Raw genomic sequence first — 17432 nt, 5'->3', positions numbered from 1 at the left:
CGCTGGGTACCTGCCCAGTACCCCGACGCTTGGTCCTCCCGGTTTCACCTCAGGTACTCATGGCCTGTGGAGAGGACGAGGCGCCGCCTCGGGGAGTTGATTCGATACCTCGGCCAGTACCCTGATGGTACTCTGCCTGGGTACCCTATGGTGCCTTCCTACGGTGCTTCCCTGGCAGGCCGTTGGCCAAGCCTCAAGCCATCAGTCGAGTCGAGCCTGCAAGTTTCTTGCTCCTGCTGCTGCTGCTCTGTGTGCTCTGCTCCTGCTCTGCCTGCTCTGCTCTGGCCTCCTCACAGCCTCGCCTCGCCTCGCCGCCTCTCTCCTTCACACCTGCATCCAAACATTCCGCCGTGCTGAGCGAAGCTTCTCTTTCTTACTCCTCACTCCAGTCTCAGCCTCGTGCCTCGTGCTTCGTCCCAGCTCTTTGTTTGTCCGTCTCGTGCGCCCCAACCTGCATCTCTGCGTAGCCTCTCGGAGACTTTTCGCACCCAGGTGCCGGACCGCCTTCGATTCATCCTCTGTCCGCGCCCCTCTTCCAAGGCCCTGCCTATCACATCCGGCTGGCAGAGCTTGACGCTGAAGCCAGAGTCGTACTGCGTTTGTGCGCGCACTCGTGCTCGCATCTGCCTTCTCTCGCCATGCCGGCCATGGCTCTCAGCGTGACCCAGGCCGCACTGGCTGGCCCACAGAAGCATCGGGCCTGTGATGAGTGCCGTAAGTCCCCGTGAGAGAAAGGATAGAGAGAGAGGAGGGGAGAGTTTGTGTGCGCCTTTGTGAGGGAGGGAGGGAGGGAGGGAGGGAGGGAGAGGGAGGAGGCAGAGACAAACAGAGAGAGAGAGAGAGAGAGAGAGAAAGAGAGAGAGAGCGAGAGAGACAGAGAGAGCACGCCCCCTCCCCCCCGAGTCCACGGGTGCGGGATATGAGGCCGGGTCACGGAGACTTTGATACTGACTTCGTTAACCGTGTAGGATCCCGCAAGATCGCCTGCTCCAAGGAGCCCAACGGCTGCGATCGCTGCCTGAAAGACGGCCACCCGTGCGTCTACTCGGCCCAGAAGCCCATGGGACGGCCCCGAAAGCGGCGGCACGCAGACACGGACGGCCCCTCGGCGGTGTTTTCGGTTCGGCTTCCGGGTTCTGCGCCCGCTCCCTCCTCGCAGCCCGCGTCCCTACTCGGGTCCGTCCCGGGTTTCGCTTCGTCATTTGCTCCAATTCCACCAGCCCTGGCTGCTGCTGCTTCTGCCCCTGGTGTCACCCCTATCACTGCTGCTCTTTCTCATTCGCCTTCCGTTTCGACTGCCGCTTCAACTTCAATTCTTCCGTTTTCTCTCTTTGCCGCTGCGAACCACGATGAATCCACGTTGCAACTACTTGGCGGTGCTGGCCATTACCATAGCCAACATCACCTTCACAATGCCGCTGCTCACCATCACAACCACAATCACAACCACCATCATAACCACCATCACAGTCATCAGCACTCAGCACCGTCGCAGTTTCCCGTTTCTGACCTCATGGGCCCGTCTCTACAGTTGGACACGCTTGACCTGGGCGACTTCAGCGACTTGCTGCTGCCCGAGCAGAGCCTTGCCAGTCTTGATTCCATCGGGATGAACCCCAATGTACCAGCCACCCGCCTGCAGCCCGAGAGCCGAGAACTTTTTGATAGCGGGGTGACTGCCATGGATCTGAGACAGTCTGGTTTCTTCCAGGGCCCCGACTTTGGAGACGCCAGCGAGGCCATTGCTGCCTTGCCTAGTGGCCCTGACGACTATCAGCAAAATTGGATTGCTCGATATGAGCAGCTTCCAGCACCTAGCGACTCCAGTCCCAGCACCCATTCCTCCAACTGTTTCGAGTCTTCAGACCCTATCAGCGCGGATACGACGCCCCCGGAAGTGGAATCAGCATCCGCCCCCTGCACTTGCGTCTCCTTGATCACCAAGGCAATGACCCCTCTGATATCACTCCCCTCAGACACCTTGTCTGCCATACGCGTAGCACGCGACGCCACAGAGTTGGCTCATGATACTCTCAACTGCCGTCAATGTTATTCGGGAATGTACGACCTCTCAAAGGCGGTACCTGCCTCTCGCGTTCAAAGTTCCGTGTACCTGGGCGTTTTCATTCCCGCGGCCTGCAACGCCTACAAGTCGATTTTAGCAAAGATTGACAAAGACGCGGAGCAGGCCAAGGAAGACGGGAGGCTCATGCACTTCAGCCTTGAAAAGGTTGGTGGGATATTGGCACGCTTCATGACTGAGGGCAGAACTTGTACGTCTGTCGACTACGCACGGCTCAAGTGCTGCAACAACAAAGCGCTGGAGCCGGACGATTGGCGCATCAACATGCGAGCCATCATCAAGGTTGACGTTTATGGATCCAACCACCTGGCAACCTTTGGCTGGCTGAACCGCTGCGTACCCACGCACGTTTCTCTCTATCGGGGACTGAACGATGTCGTCCTGTTGCTCGACGAGAGGAATAATAAACGACACGACATGGCGGATTCGATAATGCAGGCGTGCTATGGCCACGCCACGCAACCCATGGCGTGCCAGCGCCGCCAGCCGAGGCATTGCGTGTCGATGCTTGATCAAGCGAGATTGGCACTGAACAGTTTGGTTATATCATAGGCAGGCTGTGACTGGCACGTTCTTGACTTTTGAGCAGTGAAAAGTCTTTGCCGGCCTTGCGATTTTCATCAAGCAACTGGAATCACCCCACTCTTCTTTTCTCCCAACAATATTCTAGTCAGTTGCATCTTTGCGGGTATATTCCCTTTTCTTCTCCGTCTTTTCTCTTTTCTCTTCTTTTCTGTTCCTCAGTCTTTCTTCTTGTTTGGGCATTGAGCATACGCGAAGGAATGGGGAGTCGGCGTTTTGGTTACCGGGGCGAAAGCCCGGCACATGAAGGACATCAACTGGATGATACAGGTCTTAAGGCACCAATTTGGATGAACGAGCGAGCGCATTGAATTGTTATGGTCTACATACATTTTGTATAGGGAGTACGGAAACATTGCATGAGCCAGGCCCATGGTATTTGAAAATCCGGTGCTGGTCATATTGGGTACTGAGCAAGGTCTACTTCCACTGAGGTTAAACCCCCTTGGACTGACTCGAGGTATGCTTACTGGTGGCCTTTACTTTCCGTCATCATAGGTTCTGTACTGCTAGTAAAGATCAATAGGAATCATTTCTCATACAGGATACAACAGACTTGCGATCAAGGTACTAATGTAATGAAGGTATATATAATGATCCCCTATAGGTACTAGGCCACAGGTAGATGAAGAAGGAAGAGAAGGTATAGAGGCCCATATCCTCGACAAAAACTCCGCCAGTCAATGCAATTTTCAGCAGTCCAATGCTTGTTACGTTTCAGTCTGTGTCAAGCGCAAAACCCTCGACATACCCAAGATATAAACGCCAACCTCGACCAGTCAAATCAACTTCCCATGTACTCCATCCCCCCTTTCCAGCCATTTCGCTGTGCTGTGAATGCTTTGATCCAAAGAAGAAAGAAAGAAAGAAAGAAAGTCGAAATGTAAATTCCTCCTGTTTTGGGCATGGTCCAACCCACCCCCTTACTTCTTCTGTAGGTAGCCCTTTAATTTATGCTTTGTGGTATCATTCCCCCGACCCTTTCCCCTCGTTACGGTTCTCCTCGTACGGGAGACGCATCCGCAAGCGTTTTGAATTCCATGGACCGAATGCAATCATCAAAAGTTTGATGTTTTCAATGTCATTCCTGATCCTCAATCAAGGACAGAATATCCAGCTCCGACTTGACCAGGCTCTCAAACTCGTCCCTCTCAATGCCCGACGACCGGGCCAGCAGGTACAAGCTGCGAATGCTGCGCGAAACGTGCTGCTTGACGCCAAACTCGTTCTGCTCCTGCTTGCCGGCGGAGGCTTCGAGCCGGGCGACGGTGTTTGAGCCGTTGGAGCTGGCGCTGGATTCGGGGCGCGGGTGGAGGAGGGCGAGGTCTTGGGCGGACAAGTGGTCGGCTTTCTTTGTTGGGCTGCTGGAGATGTCGTTGATGTTGTTGTTGGTGGTGTTGTTGTTGTTGGTGTCTGCTTCGGCGGAGGACCAGGAGCCGCGGGAGTCGGCTGCGTTGCTGGCGCGGCCAAGGCCGAGGGGTGGCTGGATGTGGGCGCGCAGCAGGGCTTCCTCGTCTGGATCGTGGTTGTCCATGGCGGGCTGGACGTCGTCGTACTGCGCGTAGTAGTCATCGTCGTCGTCGTCGTCGTTCACGGCGGCCTGAGCATTGTAGGAACCCAACGGCGCTGCGGAAGCGGCAATGCCAGCGCGGGCTCGCGGAGCTGGGGAGCGGTTGTTGGCGGGCGTGCGCGCGGGAGTGGCATCGTAGCGGTCCCAGTATCCGTCGTCGTCATCGTCGTCGTCCATCAGGTCTTCGCTGCTGGTGGTCGAACCGTTGTTGGTGGTGTAGGTCGCCGTAGGGTTGGGCGCCTGCTTAGGCTCCTTGAACTTGGCCTCCGCCTCGGCGATGGTGGGCACGCCGCCGGCAAACTGCGCAAAGGGAGCGGCGCTGTCGGCCGGCGTCGTGAGCTCTCCGACCCTCCAGCCGTCGCCGCCGCCCGCGGCATCGTTGACGCAGTAGACCAGCTGGAACGCGAGCCCCAGGTCGGACAGGACCGTCAGCGCCTGCAGCGTCTCCGGGTCCAGCCGCCGGTACCTCGTCTGGGCGTCGTAGCCCCAGTCGACCTCGACCTCGCCCGAGACGGGATGGGGCTCGAGGCGGCCGCTCTGCACGAGCTCGACCAGCCTGGCGGCCTTGGCCGCGTCGTAGCATAGCAGCTTCAGCCAGGGCTCTGTGCTGGAGGAGGAGAAGAGGTTGACCCTCTGTCTCAGAATGGGCGAGAGGAGGGGCAGGATGCCGACTGCGGGCTCGGTTGATACGGCGGCGGCGGGCAGGGCTGGGAGGATCGGGGCCAGCAGATTGGCGAGGTCTGGGGGTGCGATGCTGGCCATGGTTATTAGGCTCTCTCTCTCTCTCTCTCTTCTTATGATCGAGGTTTGGCAGAGAGCTTCTTCTGCGAAGGGAGAGATTGGAATGGGCTTTTTTTTTTTTTTTTCTTTCGATTGATGGAGGAGGGGTTTCGGTTATTTGTCGTGATGGGGGGGCGTTCGGTAAGGTCTACTACTGGAATGATGGCTGGCGAAAGGCGTCTGGGGAAAAGAGCCGGAGCTTGGTGTTTGGGCAGAGGTAGGTTCCTGAGGTCTGGATATTGGTGGCAAGTGTCACATGCGCCGCTTCAGGCGTCGAACTAAGAATCTGCGGGAGTGGATTCAATGGTTCAGGTCGTGCAGGTGCGCTGGCCAGGTACTGATCAAACCGGTCTGGGATTTATCATAAAGGAAGAAGAAGAGGCGCAAGATGGATGAGGATTATGGTTGGGTAGGTAGAGAGGAGAAAGGTACGAGTAGGGGACTGAGACATAAGAGAGGGAGGGAGGAGGGAGGAGGAGGAAGTGTGTGTGTTTGAGTGAGGGCGACAGAGTGACGTTCATATACAAGTACTAACATGATACTGTACAGTACACGCCGTCTCAGAAGCTCACATGCAGCTCTGCTCAGGACATCGTGGACGCTGGAGCTGGCGCCAGGCTTACCGCATTGGGCAGCGTCAAGTAGGTACCGCCCGGGTATCCGCCGACCCGGAAGCAACGTCGCGGCGAGGTCCTTCAAAAGTACTGCTTACCTTCTGTAACTGGAGACTTGAGCAGTGCAAGCAGCAAGGAGGGGGTTGTTCCCGTAGCATCTACGTAATGGGCACTCGGAAGGAGCCCCCATTCAGGGACAGACGGGTACGGGGCATAGACATAGCAGAGCTGGATGGCGTGCGGCTGGCCAATGGGGGCGGAGGGTGGGATGCGACTGTGGCTCTCCGGGGGAAAGGAAGGCAAAGAGGGAGGAGAGCGATTATTATTACCTTACCTTAGGTACCTAGGTATTGCTACTACTACACCCCACAGGGATCTTGAATGTTAAATCAGTACTTTTGCCACAGACCCAACTTTTGATAGGCTTCTGTTGCACGTACCTTCTCGAGTGATTTGCGTGATGCAGTACCTCTTTGCCACAACAACAAGGGTACTATCGTGAGCCTTTTACGCATTTACAACTGCTGCAGGATAAAATATTAATGATATTTATTACATTCAGGTTTCCTACTATAGCCTAAAGAGAAGGGAACGTTCTTATTATCTTTATATTAGATTAGGGTTGGTAAGAAGGAGCTGCTATTACTGATAAGACTTACGTACCTGTACTCCTGCTAGCAGCTGCCTTGCCCATGCTGATCAGTAGATATACTTACTTTCTAACCCACCAATCAGATCATGAGCTGAGGTTCGTACTGATTTAACATTCAAGATCCCTGTGGGGTGTACTACTATACTAGTACTACTACTGCACTCCAGAGTCACGGGGAGATGGGGATTGTATCTATGGTTTAATCTGCAGACGGACGGTGCAGTAGTGGCCGGTGGGGGAGGCGGGTTATTAGTATGGATGTAGTTTGGGGTAACGTTTAATTCCAATGAGCGGGCGCTGTTTAATAAGGGGGAGTTGACGATGGTTGCATGTTCAAGCTGTGGTGTAGATGCTGTCACCACCACCACCACCACGACTTTCGCTTGATTTCCGTTTGTCATGACGGATATAGTAGTACTAGCCTTATGTAGGTATCTGGTTGCAAGGATCCGTGTCTAACACCCGAGACTGCTGCTGCTTACTGTGCATGTTGCAATGAGGTCGACAAGCAACTCACCTCTGTAGACAAAAACACCTGCCGGTCAAGGCACCTCTCAACGCAAGGATCCGCAAAACCCCCCTGCCGGAGCCTCACCGGAGCTTCTTTGACCGTTCCATGCCCGTTTCCGCCCTGAATCTCTTCACATGCCAGATCCTCTCGGGTCCCACCATGATGGCATTTCCTGATATTAGTCTGGATGGATCGATGGATATGAATGGGACCGACTTCCTTCTGCCCGTCGCTTGGACATGGGGACACGGTCACCGACCCGCCAAAGGAGACCTCCGGCATCGCCAACCTTTGGGAAGGGGGGGATAGAGGCAATCTTAGCACGACTACATCGGTAGGTGGTAGTACTTAGGTATTACCTTGTTGTATGGTTGATTTGGCTTGCATAGGCATGAGAATGAAGGGCTTTGACGTTTGTAGGCGGGAAGTACGAGTATTACCCGACGACTGCTCAGCTAAGACGGGATATTCGTTTCGGAGCCTTTGACCGCAGTTGCTGCGTCTGGGCAGTCGAGAAACTCCCCATGACGTTTTGATGAGAGCAATCGTTCTCTTAATATTACTGCTTCTGGCCATACTTGGACCTTGCGAACATTTGATCGGGGCTTGCATTGACTCCTGGGCCATACATGTACCAGATGCCTTCTCTCAGGTTAACAATGTCTTGTTCGTCGGGGGTACTTGCTCGGTGCTAGGCGCTACCTCAGATCCGGCGCAGCAAAACACAATGAACGGCGTACCTGAGCGACAGACCCCGACCCTGTACCTGGTCGTTTGATGTCATTGGCTTTCCCGATTCAGCGCCACGGCAATGGCGTCACATTTCGCTGCTGAATCTCTTGTTGAATACAGGGAAAGATAAAAAAAAAAGCCAAAGAGAAAAATATACGATGGCATCACCATGAGCTTTCAAATAACACCCATGCCAGAATCACTGTAACCACTTCAATTGAGTCTTGATTTCTTCCGGCTCTTCAACGCCGCATTGCTGTCGGATGCCGCATCCCGCTCAAACGCGCATTCCATCGGCTCCAATCTTCCGCGCCAACTCGGGCCTCTATCGCAAACTTCAATTGTTCATCTCGTTGGCAAAAACACCACGCCTACTGATCGCACCTCAACTCCAAACACACCAAAAGTGACACACAAATCGAGCCTCACCCACCCACTCCACTCCCGATTGCAGCAATTCATCAACTAAAGAGACACACCCCGTACTCGTACAGAGGATCCTGCGCATCGTCAACCCACCCTGAGGCGCAAAACTCCTGCATGTCGCCCAAAGGCGGCCACCTCAAAGATGAGGTCCGTCCCTCCCCAACTCACCCATAAACAGTTCGCGACCGGTACCCCTAGACTGCCCAGCCCCGATGCTGAACTCTTCTTCTCTACCTCTCTTTAACAGGGCTCCAAACTCCAAGTCGTAACCGCCGGCGCCATAGCCGGGCTCGTCTCCCGGTAAGCAAAATCATCCATCTCTCCTTCATAGGCTTGCGCAAGTCTCCCCGCCTCCTCTCCAACAGCAGCTAACAAGTCCTCTCTCTATCTTGCAGATTCGTCGTCGCTCCTCTCGACGTCGTCAAGATCCGCCTCCAGCTGCAGCCGTACTCGCTCTCCGACCCTCTCGCCCCCCTGCGCGAAGCTCCCGCCTACCGCGGCACCGTCCACACCATCAAGCACATCCTCAAGCATGAGGGCCTCACGGGCCTCTGGAAGGGCAACGTCCCCGCCGAGCTCATGTACGTGTGCTACTCGGCCGTGCAGTTCACCGCCTACCGCTCCACGACCGTCTTCCTGCAGACGGCGCTGCCCGACAACCGCCGCCTGCCCGACTCCGCCGAGACCTTCATCGCGGGCGCCGTCTCGGGCGCGGCCGCCACGGGCGCGACGTACCCGCTCGACCTGCTGAGGACGCGCTTCGCCGCCCAGGGCCGCCAGCGCGTCTACTCGTCGCTGCGCGGCGCCCTGTGGGACATTCGCCGCGACGAGGGCCTGCGCGGCTTCTTCCGCGGCCTGGCGCCGGCGCTGGGCCAGATCGTGCCCTTCATGGGCATCTTCTTCGCCTCGTACGAGGGCCTCCGGCTGCGCCTCGGCCACCTGCACCTCCCCTGGGGCAGCGGCGACGCCACCGCCGGCATCGCCGCCAGCGTCCTCGCCAAGACGGCCGTCTTCCCCCTCGACCTCGTCCGCAAGCGCATCCAGGTCCAGGGCCCCACGCGGAGCCGGTACGTCTACAGCGACATCCCCGTGTACACGTCCGCCGTCCGGGCTCTGCGGGCCATCTACGTGACGGAGGGGTTTCGCGGCTTGTACAAGGGGTTGCCGATCAGCTTGATCAAGGCTGCGCCCGCGAGCGCAGTGACGCTCTGGACGTATGAGCGGAGCTTGAAGCTCTTGATGAGCTTGGATAAGGATGAGGGGGAAGCGTCAATATGATGATACGAGTCGCGTGCCCCATGTATTTATGATTGCCTTGTCTTTTTTTTTTTTTTTCCTTTTTCTTTTTTCTTTTTGACCTTTGTATGAATAGAATTGTTTTGTCTAGACACTCTATGTAATCTCTATGGCCACAGCCACGAGGGCGGAAAACGAAAACCAATTTCTCTATCCTTCTTTTTCTTTGCCCAGTGTACACACATGTTCATCCAGCAAAAAAAAAAAAAAGGTCCGTTTTTATCCAAGAAAAAGACGAAGAGAAAAACAAGGGGAAAGGAAAAAAAAACAAGACGCTCAGTTGCTCAGTCGCCGATTCGTCTCGTCCGCCCTCTCCATGCACTCCTCAATCACCTGCCAGAACCGCTCGACGTCCACCCCCCTGGGTATCATGACGCCCGCCTCGCCCGCGGGCAGCGCCTTGGCAATGGTCCGGCCGGTCTGCTTCTCCCCGCGCTTGGCCTCCTCGGTGGTGCCCTCGGTGATGACGGTGACGTTGAAGCGCTCGTGGTGCTTTGGGCCCTGGCTCTTCTTCTCGTCCCAGTCGTAAAAGGGGATCTCGTCGGGGGTGCCGAGCAGGACAAAGGCCATGGCGAGGGGATCGTGGAGCGGCGGGCCGGCGGTGATGCCAAAGACGTCGCTGTTTTGGAATTCACCCGTTAGCATCCAAGCAAGAAAAAACCGTTGTAATATCCTCTCCAAGAGAAAACAAAGAAGAAGACCTACGCATATGTCTTGGCGAAGAAATAGAGCAGCTCGACAAGCATCGTCCGCAGCTCCGTCTTGCCCTTGCCCGTCTTGCTCTCGGGCACATCCTTGCCGTACAGCAGCAGCTCCCTCACCCGCTCCGTCGCAAGCACCTGGTGGCTGAGGTCCAGCGGCACCATGTACATCTTGCTCGCGAGCTCCTTGTTGTCAAACAGCTCGGCCGCCGCCTCCGGGTCGACAAAGATGTTGAACTCGGCGTACGGCGTCACGTTGCCGATGCGCTCCTTGCCGTCGACCTTGCCCAGCGGCGCGTCCGAGAAGCCGCCGCCGATGGAGCCGCCCATGATGCTCAGGCCCTTGATGTGCGCCACCAGCTCGGGGTACTTGCGGAAGAGGGCGCCGACGTTGGTGACGGTGCCCGTGGCCACGATCCAGGCCGTGCCGGCGGGCTGCGCTCGGAGGGCGGCGGCCATGGCCTCGATGGCCGGCTCCGGCTTCGGGGTGCATTTCGGCGCGGGCAGCAGCTCGGTGCCGTCGAGGCCGCTGTCGCCGTGGATGTCGGTCGGCGCGTGGAGGGGAGGTCGCTCGAGCGGTCTGTCGAGGCCGACGTAGAGGGGAATGTCGTTGTGCTTGCCAAAGGCCGTCAGAAGAGAGGCGGCGTTGTACGTCGTGTGTCTGGTAGGTTTTTCAGCAGTCAGCTGCGGGTTGCTCGGTCTCTGTCGTTGGAGCAGCCTCATGAAGGCTTTTCCATCTCTGCAACGTACTCGAGGGAAGAATTGCCAAAGACTGTCGAGATGCCCAGCAGGTTGATTCGCGGATGGTGAGCCGCCAGCAGGATGGCGAAGGCATCCTTTTGCGGAAAAAGGCCGTGGTTAGCTCGTCTGTCTTCGATCAAGCTCAGCCGCTGCTCTCATGCAATGCGACCCTGCATGAGACTCGCGCCTGAAGCCTTGACAGATTCCGAACGAGGCGGGAAACTCACATCGTGGCCTGGATCGCAATCCAGCCATACAGGCACTTGATCGGATGACATCTTGACGGTAGCTAAGGAGGGAAATGGGCTCAAGCCAGAAAACGGAAACGACGCCAAACGAAAGAAACGAATAATATGGTCTCTATGTCACAAAACAGCGATTACAACTTCTCTTTATAGCTGGGATCCAGAAAGGTATCGCAGACGGGCGCACAAGAAAGGGCTCAGAAATCGAAGCAAGGCATTGATTGACATTCCGTAATCGCCGTCACTCACAGCCCCAGAAGATCAAAGCCCCAGGGTTCATTCAGCCACCGCCCAGTCAGTTGACGGCGAGCCTCGATAGAACACACTGTCAGTCGCAGGGCAAGGGAATCTCAGGCCGTCCGGTGACAGTTGATGCTCCATGGAAACCCGCTTCTGCTCTTTTTTTTCTCCGCAGTCACAAGCCTCGAAGTGGGGGAAATCCATCAGCGACCGCTTCCTACGGCTGACCCCTCACACACATTTCGATGCTAAGGCGCAACTAGCATCGCCAGGAACCGAAAGTCTGTGTCATTGGCGTCTGGGATTTGATAATAGAAGCGGTTAATCCGGGCCAACGAGCCTCCACTCCGAGGGAACTTCACAAAAGACTCTGGAAATCATCGGCGTTTGAGCCTACACGTGACGGACTCTCGTCGACATCACTGGAACCTCGACTCCTGAAGATCGCGGAGCTCCGCGATGGACGGCCAGAGTCCCCGGAGCTGAACAATAAAAACTTTGGGGTATCTAAGTGGGTTGTACATAGTACGTATCATGATCTGGCCTGTTCATCATGCATCATGATGGAGATAATCCGGGGAAACTCGAGCGGAACATTGTTGATGTGCCAATTGAAGCAAAGCTGGAGACTTGCCAGACCCTCTTCACGCCGACTTCTTGCGCTGCTCGACAACCCGCAGGATATCGGCTGCGCTGTTGACGTCGCCCTTTCGTTTCTTCGGCCCTCTCTTCCGCTTCGACTTGTCGCCTCTACCAGACCCTTCCTCTCCAGCATCGTCACCCCACCTCGACAGCTTAATCTTCTTGTCTTCAAAGTCCTCCTCGTCTTCAAATCTGCTGGTGCCGAAGCCCATGTCAATGTCCTCGTCATCCCGGCTCTGCATCTCGAGGAGCTTCCTTCGTCGCTCTTCCAGTGCCTTGGCTGCTTCCTTGGCCTTGTCATCCTCTTCGTCTTGCTCGATGGGTTTGAGAGACGCTGCTTTCTTGATCGCCGCCAAAATGGCGGGATCAGACATGGACGGCGCTCTGCCCGCCTCTTCGGAGATGAGGCCTGTTTTTGAGTCCTTGAAGTAATTCCGCCGTTCTGGCTGCGCCGGCGTTGGCTTAGGTGGCGGCGGCATGGCCTCGTTTGTCTCTGCGTCTTTGCTTGCCTCCTGCTTGCTGTCGCTGCTCTTGTTGTCCTCCTCATCCGAGTCAGAGTCTGACGCGTCAATTCCAGCCAGCGGATCGTAGTCATCGCCGGCGTCCTCGAAAATATCCACATCGCCGTCAACTTCCTCTGGCTCCTCCTTCTTCCGATACTGCTCGGGAACTTCCATCCCCAGTGGCTTGGCGCTCTTGTCTGGCATGAGGAGACCCTTCCGAGCGTCCTCCTCTTCCGGTTGTAATTTGCGGACTTTTCTCTTCTCATGCCCGTCTTCGTCCACAATGATCATAACCTCCCTCCCTTTGCTGTCCCTCTCAATCCGTGTTCCGGGCTTTTGCTTTGCTCCAATCTTCTTGAATCGGTCTCCAAGGGTTGATTCCTTCTGTTGCTGTGCTGCTAATCGGGCGGCCTTGAGCTCTGCCAGAATCTGATCGCGTGTCCTCTTCTTGCCCGGCGCCACGGGCACAGTTGCTAGAGTGCCCTTCTTCTTTTCTTTTTCCCTCGCAATGGCCTGTACCTCTTGTTCCTGGATTCGATCGAGCTCGTCTTCCACGTCGTCTTCTGCCTCCGCGGCCTCTTGCGCGCTATCCTCCGTCGTTGGCTTGTTCCCGTAGACATCCTCCCCTTTGCGTATCCTTTCGAGAAGCTTGAAATCAAGCCCCTTCACTAGATGTGTACTTGAAAGATCTCCGCCTGCAATCTGAAACCGTAGCTTTTCGTATGTTGCCTGGTCGATTTCTTCGTCTTTGAGGGCTTTTTCCAGCGCCTTGAGCCTCTCTTCTCGGTCGTCTTCTTCGTTCTCTCGGGTTTTCGCCCTGTCGACGTAGCCTGTTCCCAATTTCACCCCCCTTGGCACGGATGTCTTGAACTTCTTCGCGGGATGTAGCGCCTGATTCCGTTCTGCAAGCTGTCTCGCGAAGTCGGCCTGCGCGCCTCCTAAAGATCGTCTTTCATAATGCGAGTCAGCAGGATCCCGTCTATTGCAAAGGATGCAACTACGTACGGAGTCATCGGGATGCTGTTTCGCTGTCGAGAACCCAGGGAGCCCGTGTTTGCGCCAGGGCTCGTACCTTTAGGAGAAGCGCCATCTTTCGACGTAGGCCCCGACTTGGCGAGCATCAGCTTCCGGAATTGTTCGTTGTTCATGATCGCTTATATGTTCGAGATTCAACAAAAGGAACAAGACCAACAACAGACAGAGATGGATCAAGCGCAAGCGCAGCCTCGTCTTCCAAGGCTGGAGGTGTAATAGCGCCGGAAACTTCGAGGTCACGGGACAGCGTGTGAGAGGCGCGCAATACATGCTCCACCCAACGCGGCTACTTTCCGACTCATCACGTCACCCTCTCCGAACAGCTGCCTGTCGCTTCTTACAAATTTTCCATCAGCGCCAAAGGCATGTCGCCGTCTGGCATCTCTCAGCAGCTTTGCATGAATGGTTCATGACACGAGTCGCATGGCATCGGATGTCCAAATGATGTCAATTTTCACGTGTCGAACGACTCTCCTCCCCTGCTTCATCGACTGAAACTGTGGCGCTAGGTCACGGACGGGCGTTGCTCTTGATATGGGCGACCGTTCATCTGCCTATAGCTCGAGCCAACCAATGTCCGAACCCTCCGGAATACTTCAGGTCTGCTTCTGCTGGGCAAGATGAACAGTGTTCTGGAAAAGAATTCCTCTTCGGTGAGGAAGCGCATTGAGAATCATACCTTTGAGGACGAGGAGGGCGAGGAGTATGAGGGCAGCGAGTTCAATGGCTTTGGCGACTATTTCCGTCGAAAGAAGATCAAGCTCCAAAACCTGGATGCCGACATACGCGCAACATCCGATAAGCCACCGATATTCAAGGGGGTAGTTGCTCATGTTAATGGTTACACCCAGCCGCCTCTACACGTGTAAGTGGTTCTTCTCTACGGCCATTGCGCATCAAAGGCGCTGACATGGGCTCCCGATAGCATTCATCATGAGATTGTTCAGCATGGCGGTGGATTCCTCCAGTATCTAGACTCGAAAACCATGGCCACGCACATCATCACAGCGACCCTGCCCCCAAAGAAGGCCATCGAATTTAGCCGGTACAGGATTGTGAAGCCTGCATGGGTTGTCGATTCAGTAAAGGCTGGTAAACTCCTGCCATGGGCCGACTACAGAGTATCGAGCGAGAGCCCTAGCCAGAAAATCTTGAAGTTTGATAGCGACAGAGGTCTTACTCAGTCCAGCCCAGCGGCTAGGCGTGGATACAGGGAGCAGACGGACAATAGCTTCTACACGAGCCAGATCAGAGCTGAATCGCATAGCCAACTAGCCATTCAGCTTCCAGAACAGTCGGCTTTGTCTAGCCGATGGCAAAACGACATCTCTGACATGCTGCCGCAAGGCATGGAGAACCTCGCCGCAACAGCGCATGAAGGACAGTTGCCACTCGAGGCAGCCGCTTGGGATATCCAGGGTGAAGGGGTCGAATCCGAACAGCATGCAGCGGCTGAGCCGATTGGCCAGTTGGACGCGTCGAAGTCGCCGTCTAAGAAGATGACGTCGGAAGAGCACAACGCTTGGCTCTTGTCGGATCCGAGAATAAGAAAGTCTTCTACCGCTAATCCCGACTTTCTAAAGCAATTCTATTCGGAGAGCAGGCTGCATCATCTCTCAACATGGAAGGCAAACCTGAAATCATCGATGCAACGACTGGCAGCCGAAAAGGGACTCTCAAACAGAAAGACCAAGAACCGGCCTGGTTTGAGAAAGTACATCATGCATGTAGACTTTGACAGTTTCTTCTGTACAGTGTCCTTGAAGGGCCACCCTGAATATGTTGACAAGCCCTGTGTTGTCGCCCACAGCACAGGTGCTGGATCGGAAATTGCGAGCTGCAACTACGTTGCTCGGAAATTTGGAGTCAAGAATGGCATGTGGATGAAGAGAGCTCTCGAACTCTGTCCGGATCTCAAAGTCCTGCCTTACGATTTCCCGGCGTACGAAGAAGTCAGTCGTCAGTTTTACGAGGCCATTATGGAAACAGGTGGCATTGTCCAGAGTGTAAGCGTCGACGAGGCCTTGGTTGATGTCACTGATGTCGTACTTGCGGCAGCCCAATCCCGCGGCGTTGGCGTTAGTGAGGGCAGTCTCTGGAGAGAGCAGGCAAAGGTCGACGAGATGGCGCTGGCTTTGCGCAACAAGATTAAAGAGCAAACCAACTGTTCCGTCTCAGTGGGTATCGGTGGAAACATCCTGCAGGCCAAGATTGCTCTGAGGAAAGCAAAGCCTGACGGACAGTTCCAACTGCGACCCGAGCAAATCCTGGAAATCATCGGCGATCTCAAGGTTGAAGAGTTGCCGGGGGTGGCATACAGCATTGGTGGGAAGCTGGAAGATCTGGGCGTCAAACTCGTCAAGGATCTCAGAGACATTTCCAAAGAACGCCTAGTTGCGGTCTTGGGCCCCAAGACCAGTGAGAAACTGCATGACTACGCCCGCGGCATCGATCGAACAGAGGTTGGGGAACAACCCCCCAGGAAGTCCGTGTCGGCAGAGGTCAATTGGGGGATCCGCTTCATCAACCAAGCAGAAGCCGAAGAGTTCGTCTACGACCTCTGTAAGGAACTAGAGAAACGTTTGGTGAATGAGCAGGTCAAGGGGAAGCACCTCACAGTGAAACTCATGAGGCGCGCTCTTGATGCCCCTCTTGACCCGACGAAGCATCTGGGACATGGAAAATGCGACTCTTTCAACAAAAGCTCGGCTTTTGGTGTTGCGACGCATGATTATCAGGCCATTGGCAAGGAAGCAGTTTCAATATTGCGTTCATTCAAGTTCAGCCCCGGAGATCTACGTGGAATCGGCGTCCAGATGACAAAGTTGGAACCGATCAAGTCGAATGCCCTCGCCCTGGATGGCAGCCAGAGAAGGATAGCATTTGCTCCATTCGTTGAACAAGAGCCTCAGCAGCAGCAGCAGCAGCAGCAGCAGCAGCAGTCGAGAGCAGGTTCAGCTGAAGCCGTCCAAAAGCCAGACGACGCGAAGAACCGACAAATGGATGATCCAGAACGCGGGCATCGGGCAGATGAGCCTGTCACACCTCAGAAACTCAAGCCAGCACATGGCTCTAACGCTCCTGATTCAGGTGGCTCAAGAAGTGCGCATACCCAACGCAAGGTCTCGGGCACCCAGTTCTTGTTACCGAGCAGCCCTGATCCTGCGGTCTTGGCTGAGCTGCCCCAAGACATTCGTGCCAAGCTTATGGCCCAGCGTCCCAAAGGAGCTGCCTCCGAGCTTCAGAGGAAGGCTCTCAGGTCAAGATCTCAGAGCCCCATAGGAGCAGACTTGCTGTCCTCACAGGTCGACTTGGAGGTGTTTAATGCGTTGCCAGACGATATGAAAGCCGAGGTGCTGGCGCTATACGGACGGAAGCCGATGGAGCCTCTACCACAACCCTCACCTAGAAAAACCGAAACAACTCGTTCCAGGAGGCCAGCAACTCCAACAAAACCCAGCACGTCCCGTGGAATATTCGGCAAGATGTCTCGCCAGCGAGACGCTCAAGCGGGAGTTATTCAGACCAACTTCCGAATGCCCGCACCCGCAGAGGCTCGGCCAGAAGGGGTCGAAGAACTGGATCCCGAATTCCTCGCTGAGCTTCCGGAAGACGTCCGAAAAGAAGTCATTGCCGACCACAGACGCCGAGTTCTAGCACTGCAGTCGGGATTAGAGATGCCCGTTACGAGAAGCCATCACGAGACGAGTGTGCTCCCCGGCGGACAGAAAACGATAGAGTTTCCCATATTGCCGCCAGTCATTGCGTTTTCCGGCTCTGTCACCTCTGCAGCGGAGATCAAGGACATGGTTGATGCGTGGCATGCCCAGACTAGAAAGGCCGGGCCACACAAGCGAGATGTCGATGTTTTGGAAAGATACTTGGTGAAAGTCATTAAAGAGGAACGCGATTTGAGCAAGGCAGTCATGCTGATCAAGTGGTTGGATGTCGTGGTTGATCAGGACGGTGTCGATAGCAGAGGCCGCCGAGCTTGGAAACTGGCTGTGAATGGCATCAAGGCGGCGATGCAGGCTGCTGTTGAAGAAAGGGGCCTGGCGCCCCTGCAGATATGATGTGAC

The 17432-nt window shown here is 55.5% G+C and overlaps 7 protein-coding genes across 7 annotated transcripts; 3 read left to right on the top strand and 4 right to left on the bottom strand.

Moving 5' to 3' along the window:
• Window positions 1-638: 638 nt before the first annotated feature.
• TRIREDRAFT_104513 (uncharacterized protein) lies at window positions 639-2635 on the top strand (the record flags this gene model as incomplete). Its single annotated transcript, XM_006962936.1, has 2 exons — window positions 639-714; window positions 969-2635. 2 exons carry the CDS (start codon window positions 639-641, stop codon window positions 2633-2635), a joined length of 1743 nt encoding a protein of 580 aa, XP_006962998.1.
• Window positions 2636-3746: 1111 nt separating this feature from the next.
• Window positions 3747-4997, bottom strand: TRIREDRAFT_2703 (uncharacterized protein; the record flags this gene model as incomplete). Its single annotated transcript, XM_006962438.1, has 2 exons — window positions 3747-4205; window positions 4260-4997. The coding sequence occupies 2 exons, from the start codon at window positions 4995-4997 to the stop codon at window positions 3747-3749; spliced, it is 1197 nt and encodes a 398-aa protein (XP_006962500.1).
• A 169-nt stretch (window positions 4998-5166) lies between these two features.
• On the bottom strand, window positions 5167-6770 carry TRIREDRAFT_104511 (uncharacterized protein; the record flags this gene model as incomplete). The annotated part of the gene is made up of 6 exons (XM_006962707.1): window positions 5167-5366; window positions 5728-5958; window positions 6070-6133; window positions 6293-6324; window positions 6358-6384; window positions 6764-6770. The coding sequence occupies 6 exons, from the start codon at window positions 6768-6770 to the stop codon at window positions 5167-5169; spliced, it is 561 nt and encodes a 186-aa protein (XP_006962769.1).
• Window positions 6771-8064: 1294 nt separating this feature from the next.
• TRIREDRAFT_56467 (uncharacterized protein) lies at window positions 8065-9228 on the top strand (the record flags this gene model as incomplete). The annotated part of the gene is made up of 3 exons (XM_006962935.1): window positions 8065-8097; window positions 8198-8250; window positions 8346-9228. The coding sequence occupies 3 exons, from the start codon at window positions 8065-8067 to the stop codon at window positions 9226-9228; spliced, it is 969 nt and encodes a 322-aa protein (XP_006962997.1).
• A 178-nt stretch (window positions 9229-9406) lies between these two features.
• TRIREDRAFT_21663 (nucleoside hydrolase) lies at window positions 9407-10966 on the bottom strand (the record flags this gene model as incomplete). Its single annotated transcript, XM_006962462.1, has 4 exons — window positions 9407-9865; window positions 9952-10608; window positions 10698-10783; window positions 10916-10966. The coding sequence occupies 4 exons, from the start codon at window positions 10964-10966 to the stop codon at window positions 9523-9525; spliced, it is 1137 nt and encodes a 378-aa protein (XP_006962524.1). The 3' UTR covers window positions 9407-9522.
• An 851-nt stretch (window positions 10967-11817) lies between these two features.
• On the bottom strand, window positions 11818-13466 carry TRIREDRAFT_56864 (uncharacterized protein; the record flags this gene model as incomplete). The annotated part of the gene is made up of 2 exons (XM_006962706.1): window positions 11818-13267; window positions 13324-13466. The coding sequence occupies 2 exons, from the start codon at window positions 13464-13466 to the stop codon at window positions 11818-11820; spliced, it is 1593 nt and encodes a 530-aa protein (XP_006962768.1).
• Window positions 13467-13754: 288 nt separating this feature from the next.
• TRIREDRAFT_75518 (uncharacterized protein) lies at window positions 13755-17426 on the top strand (the record flags this gene model as incomplete). Its single annotated transcript, XM_006962934.1, has 3 exons — window positions 13755-14218; window positions 14279-16247; window positions 16329-17426. The coding sequence occupies exons 1-3, from the start codon at window positions 13974-13976 to the stop codon at window positions 17424-17426; spliced, it is 3312 nt and encodes a 1103-aa protein (XP_006962996.1). The 5' UTR covers window positions 13755-13973.
• Window positions 17427-17432: the final 6 nt, after the last annotated feature.

This window comes from Trichoderma reesei (assembly GCF_000167675.1).
Source record: "Trichoderma reesei QM6a unplaced genomic scaffold TRIREscaffold_3, whole genome shotgun sequence".
Lineage (NCBI taxonomy): Eukaryota > Fungi > Ascomycota > Sordariomycetes > Hypocreales > Hypocreaceae > Trichoderma > Trichoderma reesei.
This window is presented reverse-complemented; position numbering and strand designations above follow the sequence as displayed.